We start from the raw sequence: 19,370 nt of genomic DNA, 5'->3' as shown, positions 1-19,370 counted from the left end.
CTCGGATCCCTCCCCTTCTTTCACGTCCAATCCTGCTGGAAGACCTACAGCCAATAAAACGGCCATGAGTCGCAAAGCCGACGTAAGGCCACGCCCACCAGGCCAGGAGACGATCTACATCCGGGGCTTCTCACGGCGCGGGAAAACGGCTGACGTTTGCGCCCCGCCCCGCTGCAAAGGCCGACGGGAGATATAGTCCATGATCCCAGCGAGGCTCCTTTGCTAGTCTCTTGCGTTTCCTGTGTCTGTGTCATCATGTACTTCCTCTGCCACACGTACCCAGTTTCATCATCCTGATGGGCTGCATTTTCATGGAGTTACTACGTAATCCCTACCATACAGGGACGCTCTGAGGGACAGCCGAGATGCTGGGCACGTTGCTCACCTCTATTGGTCAACTCTCCGAAGGTAAGGGTTTGTGGGAAGGGGCTGTGCAAGGTCAGAGGTCACGGCAGCTAACGTGGCCGCGGCGGGCCCAGGATCCTGCGCTCCTGACACCGCGATAAAGTTCTGCACTTATGTAAAGAATGAAGCCAAGTGTGGTGGCACGCACTTGTAGTCCCAGGTACTGGGGAGGTTGAGGCAGCATTCCAGGTTCCAAGCTAACCTGGGCAATTTAGTGAAACCCTGTCTCAAAAAAGAAAAAAAAAAAAAAAAAAAAGGGGACGCTGGGGATGTAACAGAGCTCCTTGGCTTCCTGGATTCAGTCTTCCGTTGTGCAAAAAACTGCGCTTCATCGCAGTACGCAGTATCTCCTGTGCTCCAGCGGTGATAAGAACCAGCTCTTTAAGCCTGGTGTGGTGGTGCACGCCTGTCATTCCAGAACTCAGCATTCGGGAGGCTGAAGCAGGAGGATCACTGCAAGTTCGAGGCCAACCTGGGAACATAGTGAGTTCAAGAACAGTCTGGAGTACATAGCGAGACCCTGACTCAACAAAAGAACCACCTCTTTGTTTTGTTCAGTGTGAAAATACTGTTTTTGTGCATTTTCTTACTTAACATTAATCCACACAACGTGGGGACTGGAAAGAGTTACGGTTCTTTAATTTTAAAATATTTTATGGCCGAACAGTAGGGTTTCAGAGCCAGAGAAGACAATTATAGAAAAGGCCAGCTGAGCTTTTAATGAAAAATATAAATTAGAGGGTACTTTGCAGGCCAGTTCCAAAGCTGATGACCTGTCAGTTTCCTTGAAATGCCAGAACCTAATTCTAGGTCATGGCAAATATTTATCTTTTATCCTTTGATAAAAAATAAAATAGAGCCCTAAAGCTGAGGAACAGGCATGGAATGTGACTACACTCACCAGCTGGTTGCACTTAGTCCACACAGGAGGCAGAGCCAACACAGGAGGAAGTGCAGGCCGGGGCTGAGCTCAGTGTTTTACCTGGATTCCTTTGTTGTTCCTCACTAGCACCGCACAAAGGCAGTGTTTATTTCTGTCTTACAAATGGGGAAACTCGAGTAGAGGGGGTAAGTGAACTTCCCAAGGTGACACGAATGACTGGAAGAGCTCCAGGGTGACAGCTCAAACTCCTGACCCTGACTTACAGGAGTAAGTGGATGTGGGAGGTATGATCAAAATTCGGGATGGATGTTTATATTTAAAAATGTATCCCAGGGAGACACGTGGCTGTGAACGCCCTACAGGTGCCTCAGGAGGGACACTCTGAGCAGGGTCCGCAGCAGTGCGGTTTTTACTGGAATAATTTTAGGTTTCAGTGGTCACTCCGTTTTTGATCACACCACACTGCTCATTCTCTGCCTCTGTTCTCTCTCCCCGCCATCGGTCGCTTTGTGAAACCCTGTGCAGTGTCCTGTGGCTGCTTGGACCGGAGTCACCTGCCACACATGGCCTCTGCAGGCAGAAGCTGGGCTTCAGTGGTCACCAGGGCTGAGTCGGGAACCCAGCATCGAGAAGAGGAGGGCTCGGCTGGGGAACCTGAGCATGAGAATCCTGCCTGGGAAGGTCAGGGGAGGCCTTTGGTCACAGTCACCCTCTGAGGTGGCATTTTTGCCATCTCCCTCGTCTGCAGAATGCTAGGTGCCGGAGGGGCAGCACCCTTCCAGGGTGCAGTGCAGACTTCAGCTGCCCTGGTCTGGGAATGAAGTCTGAGGCCCATTCTGGGCAGCAGCTCCACCTCAGTAGCAATTACAGCGAGGCCTTATCATCACTCGCTGTGCCCTGGCGGTGTTAGGGAAGGGAGAGGAATGGGGCTGCACCAGAATGACCAGCCTGGCAGCATCCTGAGTGCACATGCACACAGACACAGCTCCCTGGCCAGAAGCAAGGCCCATTCAGGCCAGGTCCACGTGCAGGCCATTTAGAATCACCACAACTAAATCAATAGGCAGTTTATTAATCATTAATAACATTGATAGGTCAAATCACCTGGGAAATTGGGATGAAAATGAAGAGGGGGGATGAAAATGAAGAGGGTCCTTCCTCCCCCTTCCCGCCCCTCTGTAGTATGTGAGTCATTCAGTCACACACCTTCAATGAATCAACACAGGACTGGACTTGAAGACCTGTGCTAGTACTAGCGATAAGAGCAAAAGTTAATAGGCTCATTACACCTTCTGATGGTGTCAGCTGACCACAGCCTGACGTTTCCACATTGGAAGTCAAAGTTCAAGAAAACCAAGAAGTTTACAGCTTAAAAAGCGGAGGAAAAACAGCCAACACCCACATCAAAACAAAGGACCGCAGGCCTGAGTCTGAGAGCAGGACAGGTAGAGGACCCTGGGGAACAGGAGGCAAGGGTGTGAGGCCAGGAGTCCCCGCGAAGTCAGGTGGCAGAGTTCAGGAGCCCAGGGCTGCTCACTCAGTCCACAGCCTCCACCTGGGCCGGCGCTGGGGGCAGGGACTGTCCCCTCCCTAGGCCACCTCACAGGTGACTTTCCAAAGAGCACACGATTTGCAGCTTTGTGTTTTTGGTTTTGGCAAGGTTTAATTAAACTGCACAGCATCCAAGAGAAAGAATTGTACCAAAGAATCCAACCTGAGGTGAGATCATACACTTTTGGGGTGGGGGAAGATATCAGTACTATTTGGGAGAGAGAGCATTGATTGTAATGGGAATATAACTCCAAGACAAATCATACAATAAATTATTCTTTAAAAGAAACTGATCCACACGCAGACGGATGGATACATGGACACGTATGCGTACACACACACACACACACACACACACACACATACTTGCTCTCATTTTCAGTGTTAAAGGTGACTTTCACGTGGGAAAGGGCGGAGGCCAGACCCCTCTGGCCCCACCAAAGAGGTGCCAGGCAGGAAGCATCAGAAACAAGACAAGAAAGGAGGAAACAGCAGTTACCAAGGAGGATTTTAATTTCTTCAAAGACACAGAGGAGGAAAGCACAGAAACCTAACACAAGTAAAGGCACAATGGACGTGGAGTGGAATGGAACCAACCCCTCCTCCGGTTACAGGGTTCTTGTTTTTTTTTTTTCCTTTTTTGCATGTGGTTTCGAAGGTGGTTATCACCTTTTCGTTTTAAGAGCTGAACCTTATATACTCACATTTCCTTAAGGTAAAAAAAAAAGAGCTGAACCTTAAAGGCAGAGCTGCGAAGCCCTCTCTCACCTTCCATTCCCTAACTTAAGGGGTCCCAGGCGACAGGGAAAGATAGGACAGTGGAATGCACAGAATCCAATGGCAGCTGGTGTGGGGTGGGCTTCAGAAGGTCAGACTCTGGCGTGTGCTGGCCAGGGCCACCAGAGGCCCACTCCACCCTGAGTCACCCAGAAGCACATGACCTAAAGATTATTTCAAGTTACCAGGAGAATGAAGACACACCCCAACCCTGAGTTGCTCTGTGGCAAGTCTATTTTACACCTTAAATGTGAGTTCCAGGCTGGAGGGGAGGGGCAGAGACAGCTCCAGATTCACTCTGCTGCCCCACTGTAGAAAGGGGGGTGGGGGGTGAGTGGGTGGTGGTGGCTGGCAGCTAGAGCAGATCCCTGCAACAGAGAAGCCACACCTGGATTAGCAGAGCGCTTCTGTGTTCTATGACTGATGGAGGAGGAAGGGATGTCTAATGTGTTTAAATGAAAGCGACTAGGAGGTTTCCCCACCAGGGAAAAACATCATGAACCAAAGCCACACAAGGGCCATCCACACAGCTTCTCTTTGCTAAGCTGGGATGTCACTTCCCTCTGCAAGCAGACAAGGGAGGTAGGGGATTGGGCACAGCCTCAACTCAGACTGTCTGGCTTCCCCAAAGAGAGGGCATGCGTACCCACCCAGAGTCCAGGAGCAGCTCAGGAGGCGGTAAGTTTAGTGCCCACCTTAAAACCTACAGCCTGGGCTCTGTACTGCACACAAACCAGACCAGCGACTCTGTGGCCGTGCAGCCATGCTCCTGTCTCCGACAGCAAATACACACGGTAAGAAATCTGTTACTAACAGCAGGACCGAAGAGCGCATAAGGCCATGCTGGCTCACCACGTGTTCCAAGGGACGGCCACTGTGGATCCAGAGCCAGGCCTTTTTAGTCGAAGCCAGCAGTGAAAATACAGTCCCTGCCCAGGTCACACGGTATCAGTGCTGGGGACCACAAGGACCAGCAGGTCACAGAGAGAAGACAGCAGCCCCAATGAAAAGCTGGGGTTTGGCTTTATTTGTGATGCTTACTCTTGATGCTGTATGTTTCAGTAAAGGGGGAAAAAGGATACACTCTGAAAACATTGTATGAAAAGCATCAACTCCCATTTCAAAAATAAATGGGAAGACTTCACAGTCAAAGTTCAGTCACGTGTGGGCATCTACCTTGAACGCTGTACGTGCCCCTCTGCGCCCCACCCATGCAAGGGTGCTGGGGAGTGTTCTGGGGTGACTGCCAACATGTCAGAAAACAGTGGCAGACACAGAAGGGTCAGAATGTGTCTGGTGACAGATCTTAGCAAGGTCTATGCCCAGAGTCCTTGTGGTCCACGAGATGGCAAGGGACAGCAGACTCAGAACTTGCAACCTGGAGCCCTCCCCCTCGCTGGTGCTGAGCAGAGCTGGCCTGGACCCTTGGCCTGTGACCCAGCTGAACTAATAAAAGGTCCCCACAGCAGCGCAAGCCTGTGACATGTCTGGTGACAGCACGAGAAACAAGGTCAACTCGGTTCCCTTGCTCTGGGCAGATTCTCCAAACCGACCCGGCAGGGTGTGGAGCCAAGCCCCTGCTACCAGAGGGGGACAGGAACCTTTCTACAGCCTCAGCTGGGCCTTGCTCGCTCACTCTGTGCTCGGACTGGGGCCTGGAGGGCACAATCATACTGCCGGCTGCCAGGGCAATCCCTGGGCTGGGCATCCCTTTACGTACACAAGCCCTGAAGGTCCCCATCCCTGAGGGTCTGTTGCTGGCCTCCTTCCCCTACACCACCCTACAGGCCTGGAAGGAGAGGGCGGCACCAAAGGGAGCTGGGAAGGCCTTCCAGTTCCTGGTCTCCGGGGGCTGAGCGAAGGGACTCTCACTGCAGAAGCTGCAGTCCAGGCCCGATCTTCCTGTCTCCCAGCAGAGGTGTAAGGGGTTTGTGACAGGAAGGACTCGGGTCCCCCAGAAGAAGGGGCTCTTCTCTTGAAGGGATCAGGGTTGGGGAGACCCCTGAGGCCAGTACCCTGAGGAAAGCAGGCAGGGCATCCTGGGTATCACTGGTTCCAGCCTGGCTCTGGTGTCCTCAGTCCATTCCACACATGCCTTGGTTAAGTGTTTAGTGGGCTGATTAGTACTCAGTGTCCGTGGCCACCTTGGCCCTGGGGCAGGGAGAGGGGACAGAACCAGATACCCTGGAAGTAAAGCAGAGTCGCTTCCCATCCTTTCTCCACATCTGACCTTTAAAACAGATCACTACACTCGGAAGCCACGCCCTCGCCACAGAAGTCGCAGGCAGGGAGCCCCTGACAGCTTGGAAAAGGTACTCCCTTGCCTGCCTGAGGCATCAGGGGACAGCAAACAGTGCCACACCCTGCTCCCACTGTTGTGCCAGCACAGGGCCCCTCTGGAAAAGCAGGGCCTCCTCCTCTTCTGCCCGTGGGGCTGGCTGTGGAGGGGGAGGTGGGCGGGAGCCACTGCTGATCAGAGCCCTCAGCATTGGGACAGAAGCAGAGATGGAGGTGAGCGGAGGGTGCTGGAGTCGGCGGGAGCGCTCATGCAGGTTCTGGGGTGGGGCCTCTGAGAAAAGCAGGGCTGTCCGTCCAGGAACAGCACTGACTGGGCTTCACCTGAGAACGGGAGGCAGAGGGGGTGCTCCACGGGCAGCTGGAAAAAACCACATGCGTGTCACATTAACTCTGAACCACCTGAACACCCAAGACAGGCTCTCGGCCTTCATGGAATCTTGGGACTAAGGTTTGTGTTGTTTTTAATGCAGTGAAGGGGAGCAGAATTTGACCTAAGCAAACACACAAACTCTTATCTCCCATGCCAGCACAGGACACGGGTCCCTCCTGCCTCACCTCGGTGTGTTTTGCTGGGATATATTCTCTGGAAATGCTTATACTCTTCTGGAGCTGGGAAGTCTTCTACGGGATGGAACGAATACTTGGACTCAAAGTCATCTGTGAAAAGAGCAGAGTGTTAAGGCCTGTCACCCCTACACTGAGCTGTGGGGCAGCCTGGTGTACCCCGTCCTCCCTGACTGCTGTGCCAGGGTCCCCAGGGCACAGGGGACCCCCTCACAGGCTGCTTATCTCAGACTCTGAGGTGTTGCTTTCACGCTTTCCACCAGAACCTGTTGTGAACCAGGAAGAGGGCATCTGTCTGCACAGAAACCAAAAGCATTGCAGTTCTGTTTCAAGGACTCCGTCATCTTAGGAACCATCATGGAGAGGAACTAAGGGAACTGCCCCTAGGAACTGGTGGAAATTAGTCTCCCACGGGAACATCTGTCTCCAGCTGAGACGCTGTGGCCGGGCACAGAGCAGAGCTAAGCTCTGGCCCAGGTTGCTCTCTGAGACCTCTGCACCACAGCCGGGTAGTTTATCCAGTCCTGCCCAAGCTCCTCCGGGTGTGGCCAGATCACATCCTTAAGGGTTGTGTGAGGTGGATGAAGGTTCAAAGCAGAACCTGGTCCACCCCTTGGGGCAAAAGGGAACCAGGAATGAGGAGCAGCCACGAAAATGTCTTGCAGAGGGGGCCATGAGGGACCCCATAGCTAGCTCCAATGGTGCTCTGACGCACTCTTGATCGTCTTTACTTCCGATCTACCCCAGACCAAACAGGCTCTCAATGGGACCCCAACACTCATGCCATGGAAGCTCCTGATATGGTTCACTTGTTTCACAGATCAGGGAAGACAATGAAGCAACTTCCTCCAAACAACAAAGCTGTAGGCAGCAGCTGCGCAGCGGCTTTCCCTTATGACCAGATAACTCAGCTTTCTAGTGGGGAGTGGGTTGGGGGATCCAATCCAGGGCCTCCCCATCCTAAGCTTGTGGGTTTTTTTGGTACCAGGAACTAAACTCAGACCTGGAGCTTGCCAGGCAGGCACTTCTGCCCCTGAGCTATATCCTCCAGCTCTTTTTTTTTTTTTTTTTGTCTTTTACCTTTTTATCGGTACCAGGGATCGAAATCACGACTGCCTGCTTGCAATGCAGGTGCTTATGCCGCCGCTGAGTTAAATCCCCAGCCCCTGTCCTCCAGCTCTTCATGTGTAGTTTGGTTTTTGTTTGCTTATTTTGTCTTTTTGAGGCAGGGTCTCCCTATGCAGTTCAGGCTGGCCTTGAGCTCACTCTGTAGCCCACGCTAGTCTCAGTTTCCTCAGTGCTGGGATGACAGGCATGTGCCACACACCTGGCTCTCTTGTTTAGTTTTGTAAAGAGCCAAAAAGGAGCTCTGCTTCTAGGAAACAGAACTCCCGTCTGCACAACGCTGAGGAGGGTGTTGTCTCTGGCGGAAAACTAGAAACACCGAGGAGCACAGCCCTAGTGAACTGCTGCTGGCTCCCCTTTGGCCCATCCCCGAGTCAGCGATGTCAGCGCAGGGGCACAGCAGTCTAAGGATCATGGCCCGGGCCCCTGCGGAAGCAGCGTGACTCCGAGCACTCACCTAGGAAGGAGCGGACAGTGGTGATGGAATCCCGGTGCCCGTTCCTGAGCGGAGGAGGCGGTGGGGGTGGTGGCCCGGCGGGCGTCCTGGAGGGCGGGGGCGGGGGCTTCCCCCGACTGGGGGGCTCCCCGTGCGCGCGGTAGGGTGGGGGCGGTGGGGGCACGTCCCGGGCACCATTCCGGACCATGGGTGGTGGGGGCGGTGGCGCTGCAGCAGAGAAAACGCAAGACACTGGGGTAGGCACGTGAAGGGACTGAGGGCTGGGTGCTGTGGGCACCTCCCTGGGAGACAGGCCCGGCCCTCAGCCACCTTCCCTGCACCCAGGCGTCAACAGCGACATTGTTTTTCCACATAGACTTCAGGATAAATGCATAACCATTTCTAGCGTGACATTGTTTTTCCACATAGACTTCAGGATAAATGCATAACCATTTCTAGCGTTCCTCAACGTAGCCAAGAACCCTGCCCTGAGCCGGCATGGAGGTGCACACACCTGTGATCCCAGGGCTCAGAGAAGCTGAGGCAGGAGGCTGCAATTTGGAGCCTCCCCTGGCTATCAAGGTGAGACAAAGCCTCAAAGCGCGCCCCGCGCACGCACACAAAAGGGCCAGGGAGGCCACTCAGTGCGAAAGTTCTGGGTTTGATCCCCATCAACTTTCACACACACACTCTTGCAAATGAGGGAGGGAGGGAAAGAACTCCGCCTGCCCTTCTAGGCCCTGCCCACTCTGGACAAGCACTGTGCTTCTAACGCTTCACGTTGAGATGGGGTCTCCCTAAGTTGCTCAGGCTGGCCGCCTCCAGCCTACGGCACTCCCCCAGGCCCCATCCTTGCTGCCGTTTTTCCTGCTCTTCCACACCTCCCTCCACAATTCTAGTTCAGACCTTCCCACACCCGGTCTTGGCACAACAGCTCTGTGCAGCCTTCCCATGCCTCAGAGCCTCAAGTGTCCACACCACGGGGCCTGGCTCGCCTGTCCTCCTCTCGCATTTCACTTGTGCCCACAGCAACTCGCCACCTGGATTGGAACCTGCCTCCTTCCCAGGATTGATGTGTATGGCCCCTGACCTGGGTGCCCAGCTCCCCAGGTGGCCTGACCCCTCTCCCATCCCCACTAAGACCTATGTTCAACATCGTTCAGGCCCACCTCAGGGCATCCCCAGGCTCTCTGCTCTCTTTTGACTTGCCATCCCCTACCACAGCACAGCAGAGACACTGCCACTTAGGCTAGCCCGTGAGCCATCTTCAAAAGAATACAGTGGATTCCCTGGGGAAGGGCTGCCTAGCCGGTGCCAGCCTCGCCACTTGGAGAACCTGGGAGCTTGGGGAACCCAGGAATCTCTTTCAGTTGCCTGCGAAGCCAGTCTGTCCCAAAGAACTGGGAACGGCACTGCTCGAGGCCAGTCTCACTTCTACCTCTTGTCTATGCTTTCTGGACATTTTCAAAGACACCACCACCACCACCACCGGCCAGCAATGTCAACCACAGGCTTAAACAGAGGCCACATCCCTGCTCTCCTCCAAGTGTCACATGCCTACCTCGCCAAGTCTTTAGGGTCTTCAGCAATGGCAGTGGCAGCTACCACTGACTGCATGGGAACTGTGACCCAGGCGTTTTACTGCACATTCAAAAACTCAGAGCACATGGTTTTACTTTTTTAAGACAGGGTCTGCTATGTAGCCCAGAGTAGCCTCAAACTCACTGCAATCTGCCTGCCTCAGCCTCCTGGGTAGTGGCTGTGTGCTACCACACCTGCCAAAGTTATGTGGTGTTACCCTTGATGGGACTCAGACTATGTGACTAAGGTCAGGGGCCTGATAAAAACAGACCTAGGGGGCTGGGGATTTAGCTCAGCGGCATAAGCACCTGCCTTGCAAGTGTGCGGTTGTGAGTTTGATCCCTGGTACCGATAAAAAAGAAAAAGACAAAAAAAAAAAAAAAAAAAAAAAACAGACCAAGCACAGGCAGGCAGCTCTCCAGCTCCTCGTTCTTCCTAACCACTGCCGCTGGCATGTACTTTAGCTCCCCACTACATTGGCAACCTGGTGACTTGGAAGTCTCACCTGGTACACAGACACATTCAATGAACAGCTGTTACCTAAGCAGCACGCACAGGGTCTACTCAGCTGAACGAACACTCAGCAGTATGACACCTTGATTTTATCTGCTTTTTGGCAAGTGGGTTCATTATAAAAGCGTTCGGGGTGGCACAGCTCTGTAACACCGGCACTCAGGCTGGGACAGGAGGATCACAATGAGTTCAAGACTAGCCTGAGATATACAGCAAGACTCTGTCTCCAGAAACAAAACAGGGTGCTTCCAAGCTACACCTCCAGACTTCCTCCTGCACTGCAGTCAGAATTTCTGCAGCCTGTAACGCAGCACTGGGGTGATGTGCGCACCAACACACACAGTCAAGCACAGGAGACGCTGCAAACACTAAGTGTCTCCTCCCCGTACAGAACACAGAACACCAATGGTCCCTCCCTCTCACTTTTCCAGCTCTTGTCTGCATACACACAGGGCCCCTGGGGCTAAGAATTAGAAAGAAACCTCCTGGCAGATCTCTAGCCTTACTCTCACCCCAAACTGCCCAAAGCAAGGCTGTTCAAGTCACCCTCAAAATATTCCCTAAGGGTGGATTTCTCAAGTCCCTGAAATATGCTCGTGTCTACTCTCAAGACAGCCTAGGATGTGAGGCACAGGGTGGGATGGGCCCACTGGAAAGTGCCAGCTGGATGTTGGCAGGTGACGGGACAGGGCAGGGGCTGCCTGACTCCTGCAGCCCACCTCGGGGAGGTCTATCACATGCTTGGTCTCCTGTCTGCAAAGAGCGTGGGCCCAGGGCCCACACAGCCAGACCGAGGCTTTTTGAGCTGCGTCTCCAGCCCTCTACCCGGGGCACAAAACAGTCTGTTTTCTGTTGTGCTGGAATTGAACCCAGGGCCTGTTTTGCTTTTCAGTATGACACCTTGATTTTATCTGCTTTTGGCAAGTAGCCTACTATATGCAACTTAAAATTTTGTCTTAGGACAACTCTGGATGAAAGCTTACCATTATGTAAATGTCACAGCTGATTTGTATTACTGGTGGGACTTTTTGCTTACAGTTTTCTGATTTCTTAATTGGGATTTCCGGGTTTTTTTTAAATGACACCATCTTTTCCCTAAGCATCATGTTGCCTTTTCCTTTGGGTGATACTGGGGATTGAACCCAGGACCTCTGCACTGAGCTACATCTCCAACCCTTTTGCATTTTTGTACTTGGCTAAATCACTAATTGCCAGGCTGGGCTCCAACAGGAGATCCTCCTGCCTCAGACTCCAAGACTGCTGGCCTAGTGGTTATACACCACTACGTCTGGCCCTAATATGCCACCCTTGGAAAGTGCTGCTCTGGTTTTCGACACGGCAAGCAGCAGAGGCCTCTTCCACAACTGAGTAATGGTGCCGGCTGCTGTGGAGAGAACACAGCTTACAACTTCAGAGTTCCCGGGAAAATTACAGAGAAAGAAGACAGGAGAAAGAGGTCTGCAGACACCTATGACCACTCAGCTCAAGCTGCACGCACTGTGGTTTTCTCTGCCTGCTTTCCTGGATGAGGTCAGAGAGATGAGCTTCACTCAGAAGAGGCGTCTATTTAAATAGCCTGTGTTTAAACAAGACCATTTAACTTTCACCGCAGTGGACAACAGGGCCACTGTAGTCTGCTGCATCTTCTCGGGGCGAGAATGCCCTGGGCTACTGTCTGCGGTGGGCTCCAATCCTGGGGTGTGGACCCACAAGGGCTCCTGGCAGCAGCGCAGGCTACCTGGCCTGGTACTGAGGCCCAAGCCCAGAGCACCTGGTGGATGCTCTCCTACTGACCTATCCCTCAGCCCTTCTGATGCTGTCTCTGCAACAGGTCTCACAGCGTGGCCCCACGTGGCCTTCAATGTGTGATCCCTCAGCCACAGCCTCCGGGGCAGCCGGGACTGCAGGTGTCACTGTGCCCAGCTTTTGTCACGCACTTTTGGAAGACTTTCTTTTGCTTTTGAGACGGAATCTTGCTATGTGACCCAGGCTGCTCGTAAATCCCTAGTTCAAGTGATTCTCCTGCCTCAGTTGCCCAAGAAGGTGAGCCTGCGGGTGGTGCCACCGTGCCTCGTGACGCAACTTCCTGACCAGTGTTCTGCAGCTGTGGAGACTGACTTTAAAATACCAGCCCAAAAGCCACTAGATAAAGTGCAGTTCAAGGTCCAGCACAAGGTGCGGGAGCCAAAGCTTATGTGTCCAAGTAGGCCCAGAGAGTGGCTACTGTCACCCCTGCTCTCCCAACTTCAGCCTGGTACGCGATCGCACAAAACTACAAGTGGTGGCACATGCCTGTAATCCTAGCAACCTGGGAGGCAGACACAGGGGAATCCCAAATTCTAGCCCAGCTTTGGCTACGTAGGGAGACCTTGTCCTATTTATTCATACACAATGGACAAACAGTACAAAGGCCCTGGGTTCAGTTCCCAATGCTGGCAGAAATAAAATAAAAATCATGCAAACTCTTTATGACCCCCACCAGAGACAGAGCCCCAGTAGATCACTGAGTTGCCTAGGCGGGGCTCAAACCTGCAATCCTGCCTCTGCCTCTGCCTCCTAGAGCGCTGGGAATACAAGTGTGTGCCACCTGGCCTGGCTCTCCTCTCCCAAGACTGCTCAGTCCCTCTGGGGTGGTTTAGGTCTAATGGGGGTGGGATGCTCATCAGTGGATTCCTCCCCTGGCCAGCGTGTAGGTATGTGTGCGCACGTATAGAGGCATACACGTACCCACCCACTCACCACCAAGCGTGGGGGTGGAGTCTGGTCAAAGGGGAATGGTGTGGGGGCGTGGCTCCCTCCCCACCCCCTTCTTCCCTTCCTCCCGATGTCCGCCAGGACACCCAGCTAAGGACTGCAACCTCTCTTTCACATCGTGGGTGTCAGATACTGAGTCTGAGACCCTGGAAGTGACTAGGACACCGCCTCCCAGCCCAGGCTGCAAGCCCCATGACAACAGTCCTCTGCACCTCACTCAGCCCTCTGCACCCTGCTGCACCCCCCTGGAGGCACAGATGCGCCCAGGGATCCACCGCGGCTACGCCCTCACTGAACCCAACACCCCAAGCCCACTTCCTGGCCCTGACAGCTATGTGCTCCCTTCTGTGTCACAAAGGGAACAAGTGAATTTGAAGGCTGCGCCCTGCCAGCCCGTGCCACTCCCTCCTGTGCAGAGCCTGCTGGGGGCCGGCGAGCTGCTCCCTCTCTGACTGGCCCATGCTGCCGTCAGGTCGGCAGGCACAGAGCCCCGTCCTGGGTGGACACCTCCTCCAGCAAACCTGCCACTCAATTCTGCACACTCACTCAAGGCTTTGACCCAAGCTCAAATACCTACACCACTACCTCCAACTCCTTTTTTTTTTTTTTCCAAGAAAGGGACTGAAAAAAAGGCCTTGACACCATGCCACATCCACAGCCCTTTGTAACTGTTATCTGGAAACAGTTTTTGCTAAATTGCAAAGTTGCCCAGGTTGGGTTCAAATTTGTGATCCTCCTGCCTCAGCCATCCAGGTACTCAGATCATACAAGTGCACCACCATGCATAGCTTGTTTTGTTGTTGTTTTGGCTATTTTTTGCATTTTTGAGACAAGAGATCACTATGTAGATCAGGCTGGCCTCAGATTTGTGGCCATCCTCCTGCCTCAGCCTCCCTGGTTGCTAGGTGGAAGTACAGGCATGTGGTGACAGCTACACCATTTTTTTTGTTGTTGTTGTTTTGTTTTTGAGGCAGAAGTCTCAATGCACTAATGCACTGCCCAAGTCTGCTTCAAATTCTCTGCTCAAATCCTCCTTCATCTGCCTCTTGAATAGCTGGGATCCACTCTTTTGTTTGTTTTCTCAAATTCTGAGACAGGGCCTCCCTGTGTAGTCAGGCTGGCCTTGAACTGTGTGGCCCAGGCTGACCTCAAACTCATAGCAGTCTCCTGCCTCTGCTGCCAAGCACTGGGGTACCATGCCCAGCGACTGAACTAACCCGAATTAAGCTCCTGCGTTCACCCTCTGCCATCCTGCTGGACCTGCACAGAAACGTCCCTCGATGCTTCCCTCTTACTCTCCCCAGCCTGCTCAGGGTCCAGCACAGGGGCATGGTGCTGCATTTCTTCACAGCTCCTGGTTTCCCTCTGCCAGGTTCCTGCAGCACCCCCACCCTGGGGCTCTCCCCAGCTGAGATGGGGGGCAGGGGCATTGAGCCTGTGGTTCCAGAGGCCCCTGTAGATCACTCCAGCCCCAGAGGTGGTGCCACGAGGCTGGCTCAGCCAGGCAGGACCCTATGGTCTCCTCTGACCACCTTGTCTCCCTGCCACATGGCCGGCCAGAGCTCCAGTTCTTGTGAAGGGTAAACTGAGCCATGCTACTTCTCTAGTCTAAATCCCTACTGTTTTCTTTTCCTTATTTTTTATTTACTTTTTTGGTACCAGGGATGGATCTCCTAACCTTGTGCTCACCAGGCAGGCGCTTATGCTAAATCCCTGGCCCCCTTTTATTTTTGAATCATGGTATCAGGGTTGGAGCCTGTGCTCTCACACCGAGGGAGGTTATCATACCTGGGTTTTGGTACTGAGAGACAGGGTCTCCCAAAGGTGCCCTGCCTGGGCCGCTCTCCTGCATCTGCCTCTCGGAATGCTGGGGTTACAGGCCTGCACTGCCAGCACTGGGCAGTTTGAGGTCCCACAGGGCTTACCCTGCTGTCCCAGGGGAACCTCGTTCCCCACTCCACGCCTGCCACTCCTCCCGCCGCTCACTCTGTCCTAGCACGTGACTGCCACGTGCAAAGAGTCCTGGCAGCCGGATTCCCACAATGGCCACAGATGGCAGATCCCACTGTTTCCCTGGGGTCCCCGCTGATGTGGCTCTCCTCGGCTAACACTGTCACCACTGTACTGTCCAGCCCACACTGCCCAGGTTTATCTGGAGCACACTGCATATGGGATGAGACGCACTGTCTGCGCTGAATCCGAAGGATTCCACGCCTCCTCCAGTCCTGTGAGTTCCCACACCACAGCTGCCAACACACAATAAGGGCCCAAAGCCTGCTGGGAGCAGGGCCTCCAGCACTTACCTGACCCTCTACTAGGAGGCTCCCGGGCTGGGGGAGGGGGCCGATTGCTTGGCAAAGAGGGGAAAGCTGAGGCTGGCGGAGGTGGTGCGAGGCCCCGGACAGGTCCCGATGTCTTCCTGTGCAAAGAGTTGTGTCTCTGCGGGAGCTCGGGGGCAGACTCGTGTGTGGGGCTGGCAGGGGGCCCGTTGAGGACCCCAGGAGGCTGGCGGTAAGGCGGTGGTGGTGGGGCCAGTGACTGGCTGTTTGGTCCCGCTCTGAGGTTCACAGGGGAAGGCGGTGGCTTGATGGGGGGTGGCGCAGGCGGCCCCTCACGCCCAGGGTGTAGCCTCTGTCCTGGGGTGGGTGGCAGGGGCTTCTCCCTGTTGTAGGCCACCTTGCTGCCAGGCATGGGCAGGGGCACAGGGGGCGCATTGGCACGCCGGCCAGGAGGTGGGGGTGGGGGCGCGGAGCAGCTGTGCTTCATGCCTGGGCCGCTGGTGGCACTGGGCCGTGAGAGGTCAGGGAGCGAGGGGCGCTGCGTCCGGGGCAGCTCAGGGAGGGCGGCACGGCTGCTGTCTGAGTCATCCTGGGGACGCCCGATGGCTGCAGACACCGGTGGCCTTGGGGCAGCGGCTCGAGAGCCAGGAGCCTGCAGGGCTGCTTTCCCGGTCAAATTCTCTGTGACAAAGCAGATGACACCTTCAGTGTCCACGCAGCTCGGGGACTGCTGGGCTCTGCTCCTGTCTACCTGTCTTCCTAAGGGAGTTGAACCCAGGGCCTCGGCCTGCCAAGCACTTGTTTTCCCACTGAGCTGCACAGTGCGACCCTGTTCTGCACTTTAGTCTGGTTTTAGGCTCAGGGCCATGCACAAAAATTGCTGATAAGCTGAATATACTTCTAAAATCTGACTTTTTTTTTTTTTTTTTGTCTTTTTGAGACAGGGTCTCGCTATGCAGTTCAGGCTGGCCTTGAGCTCTGCTTGTAGCCCAGGCTCAAACTCAAAATGATTTTTCCTGCCTCAGCCTCCTGAGTGTTGGGAGTTAATTTTTAGCTAATAAGTGTGCATGTGTATGAGATGCTAACTGGCCACGCCCAGGTGACTCAAGCAGTCAGTTAAAATACTTGTCACCTGACACCTTATCTGAGCGGACATTTAAAATCTACTCCTTTTTTGGTACCAGGGATGGAACTCACGACCCCGCGCTTACACAAATACAATCTACTCTTGCGGAAGTCTGAATTTTAACAGGGGCCACACCATGCTGAGCTTGATACCGACCGAGGCCGACCTGTGCCCAACACCTCCCCACTGGCCGGGTCCACTGCTTTGCTGGCTGCTCCTGCACTGCTGGCCTTGGGCATACACACCAGAAGTGAGGTCACAGGGTGTTGACATGTGCGTGCTGCCCTAATGCTATCCTCTGGGTCTGGCCACTTGGTTGCCTTGCCTAGGTTACAGGCTGCAGGGACATTCTGCCTTGTGTGCCCATCCCATGTCCTTCTCTCAGCTTCTGCACCCAGCTTGTCCTCTTCCTGCCTGCCCACCCCCCAGGTGGGACATACCTGAGCTGTCCTTGGCCCCCACGGGCCGCAGCTTCGGGACCCCTCCTTGGAAGAGGCCTCCCTTGGGCTGCAGGGCAGCAGCTCCCGCAGCTCCCAAGCCATAGCCGCCGCCACCTCCTTTGGGCTCTGCAAAGTACAGCGGCAGCTTTCACCTCATGGCTCCCAGCCGGGAGCCTGTCAGTCCGGGAAGAAACCCTGGGCTGCAGCCGGGCAAGCAAACCTGCTCACCCCCGGCACCCTGCAGACATCTGGCTCTGCGATGGGAGGAGCACAGGGACACAGAGCACAGTGTCCCTGCGCTTGTGTTCGGGGTATCTGCTGAGTCCCAGGTGGTTGGGGCTGATTACAGGGCAGGGCTGGGCAATGATACCTGCAGTGACTGTCAAACCAGCCTGGCTTTGGCAGAGGCTCCTGGGAAGGTGTCTGCTCATGGACCCCAGCCAGCACTGTACCCCAACAGAAGCTCCGGACAGCAAGGACATGGCAGCCACTGGGCCAGCCCCCTTCCTCCCCGCACCGTAGGAGGACTTACTCTCCAGGATTGGGGCACTCCGATCATTCACGTGGGTCACCTTCTTCAGCTTGGTCCCCTTGCAGATATCTTGCAGGAGTGCGTTGCGGCCACGCTGCTCATCCCTGCTCAGCTTGGGCTGCTCGGTGTTCGCCTGGAGGGGGCAGGGAGGCCGCCAATGTCACAGCCCAACCTGCCTGGCTTAACCCCATCTGGTTCCTTAAGGCCCCTATGCAACCAGATCAGATGCGCCTGCTGAACTGCCGAAGTATGGGCACTACTGGTCCCCGCCTTGTCCCCCTTCTGCAGAGGGTACGGAGTCCCATGCCAGTCCCAAGCTTCTGAAAGAGGCAGGCGCCGTCATCTGGGAAGTGTTCACCAAGCACTGATACACCCTGGGTGTCTTGGGCTAGGCGCATAACCCGTGCTGTCTTACAGAAACCATCCTATGAGACAGCACCCTGACATCAACCCCACCTGCAGAGTGTGGACCAAGTGGAGGCAGGAATCAAGATGTGGCTTGGCAGGGACCCTGGAGTACCATATCTTATCTCAACCCACACATCTACGTCCCTGGCTTCAAGGAGCTTCAGGCAGCCTCTGAGCACAGACAGCAGCTTTCTTTCCATCCCAAAGGCCAGGAATACAGGCTCTGGAAAGCTACCCGCACACAACTAAAACGCTGCTCTGACAGCTGAAAGCTCCCCCTGCATCCTCTGTGCCCAGCTGCCCGCTTCTCCTCCTCCTCCTCCTCCTCCTCCTCCTCCTCCTCCTCCAAGGTGCCAGTCCCCAGGGCACCCGCAAGCCTCTGGTACACAGGAGCGAACTTGCCAAGGCTCCTACCTCAGCCCCCAGGTCTGCCCTGAGTGTCATCTGCGTCTCACACACAGGACATTCCTCCGTGAGCATCCCGCACGGACCGGAGCAAGGGCGGGGTGACCGAGTACTGCACAGGCCTGGAATCCCAGCACCTGGGAGGCTGAGGCCAGAGGATGGCAAGTAGAGCCTAGCCTGGTCATTAGCCAGGCTTGTCACTCATCCCTAAATAAACAAATCAGCCAGGGATTTAGCTCAGCTGCATAAGCCCCTGCCTGACAAGCGCAAGGTTGTGAGTTCAATCCCCGGTACAAAAAAGTATAATAATAAATAAATAAATAAATAAACCAATCAATCAATCTATGAATGGAGAAAAGATGAGATACAGCTCAATGCAAGGCCCTGGGTTTACTCCCCAGTTCCAAAATAAACAGATAAACATTACATATATATGTGTGTGTGTATATATATATATATTTTTTTTTTCTTTTTCTTTTTCTTTTTCTTTTTTGATATCAGGGATCAAACTTACAAGCTTGCACTTGCCAGGCAGGCACTGTGCCACTGAGCTATATCCCCAGCTCAAACAGTATTATTCTAGAAGGCAAAATGGACACACATGGAAGATTACTGAAAGGAAATATCCATACACTGGAACATACTGATGATCAATATAACATTTCTTTGTGTTTTCTAATTTGCCTACAGTAAACACATAAAGTGTTACAGTGTTGACAAAGGTTATTTTTGGTTTTCTGTTTTCATTGGTATGTCCTAATTTTTTTTACAAACGTTGTTAGTATAGTAATAAAATTTTTAAAATGTTATGCTTAGCTGGGTATGGTGGTGAATGCCTATCATCCCAGCACTTGGGAGGCTGAGGCAGGAGGACTGGGTTCCAGGCCAGCCTGGGCTACACAGTGAGGCCCTGTCTTAAACATCACACACACAGAACGCTACTCTTCAAGACCAAAACCGAAAGGGGTACGGCTGAGCATTCAGTGACCTACCAGGCCCTTCCTGTTGTACCCACAGGTGGGCAGCTGCTTAGGCATCACTGGAGACCTCTTTCCAAAAGGCAGCTCCATAGGAAGCAGGGGACACACAGCTGCTGTGGGGGCGACAGGCAACTGCTGTTTCTGCTTCCCATGTCACTGACTCCGTACAGAGAAGGTCATAAGCACTAAGTGCGTCTCACTCTGAGCTTTACCCTCCTCCTCAAACCACTCGCTTAGTAAACAGCATCCATCAAATCCCCAAACCAGAGCCCTGCCTACCCCTTGCCCTCACTGTCCTGGCATCCAACTGACT

The 19,370-nt window shown here is 54.0% G+C and overlaps 1 protein-coding gene and 1 long non-coding RNA gene across 5 annotated transcripts in view; one reads left to right on the top strand and one right to left on the bottom strand.

Annotated features, from left to right (window-relative positions):
• The first annotated feature begins 130 nt into the window (after window positions 1-130).
• LOC106027071 (uncharacterized) lies at window positions 131-3,138 on the top strand. The gene is made up of 2 exons (XR_001200654.3): window positions 131-408; window positions 1,814-3,138. It is a non-coding gene; the product is annotated as an uncharacterized LOC106027071 (long non-coding RNA).
• Window positions 3,139-3,334: 196 nt separating this feature from the next.
• Wipf2 (WAS/WASL interacting protein family member 2) overlaps window positions 3,335-19,370 on the bottom strand; it is a 33,920-nt gene continuing 17,884 nt past the window's right edge. For all 4 annotated transcript variants that reach the window (XM_003466938.5, XM_013149624.3, XM_005002421.4 and 1 more), the window contains exons 3-8: window positions 17,265-17,397; window positions 16,733-16,858; window positions 15,191-15,847; window positions 8,061-8,267; window positions 6,470-6,571; window positions 3,335-6,272 (exon numbers count right to left, since the gene is read on the bottom strand). In XM_003466938.5, coding sequence (XP_003466986.1) covers window positions 6,232-6,272; window positions 6,470-6,571; window positions 8,061-8,267; window positions 15,191-15,847; window positions 16,733-16,858; window positions 17,265-17,397 — 1,266 coding nt within the window. In that variant the 3' untranslated portion in view covers window positions 3,335-6,231. The remainder of the gene's footprint in view (window positions 6,273-6,469; window positions 6,572-8,060; window positions 8,268-15,190; window positions 15,848-16,732; window positions 16,859-17,264; window positions 17,398-19,370) is intronic.

Source organism: Cavia porcellus, unplaced genomic scaffold (genome assembly GCF_034190915.1).
Source record: "Cavia porcellus strain 051 isolate PalLab524CR breed Dunkin Hartley unplaced genomic scaffold, mCavPor4.1 scaffold_6, whole genome shotgun sequence".
NCBI classification, from domain to species: domain Eukaryota; kingdom Metazoa; phylum Chordata; class Mammalia; order Rodentia; family Caviidae; genus Cavia; species Cavia porcellus.
The sequence above is the reverse complement of the archived record's forward strand: the minus strand, read 5'-3'. Positions and strand labels throughout refer to the sequence as shown.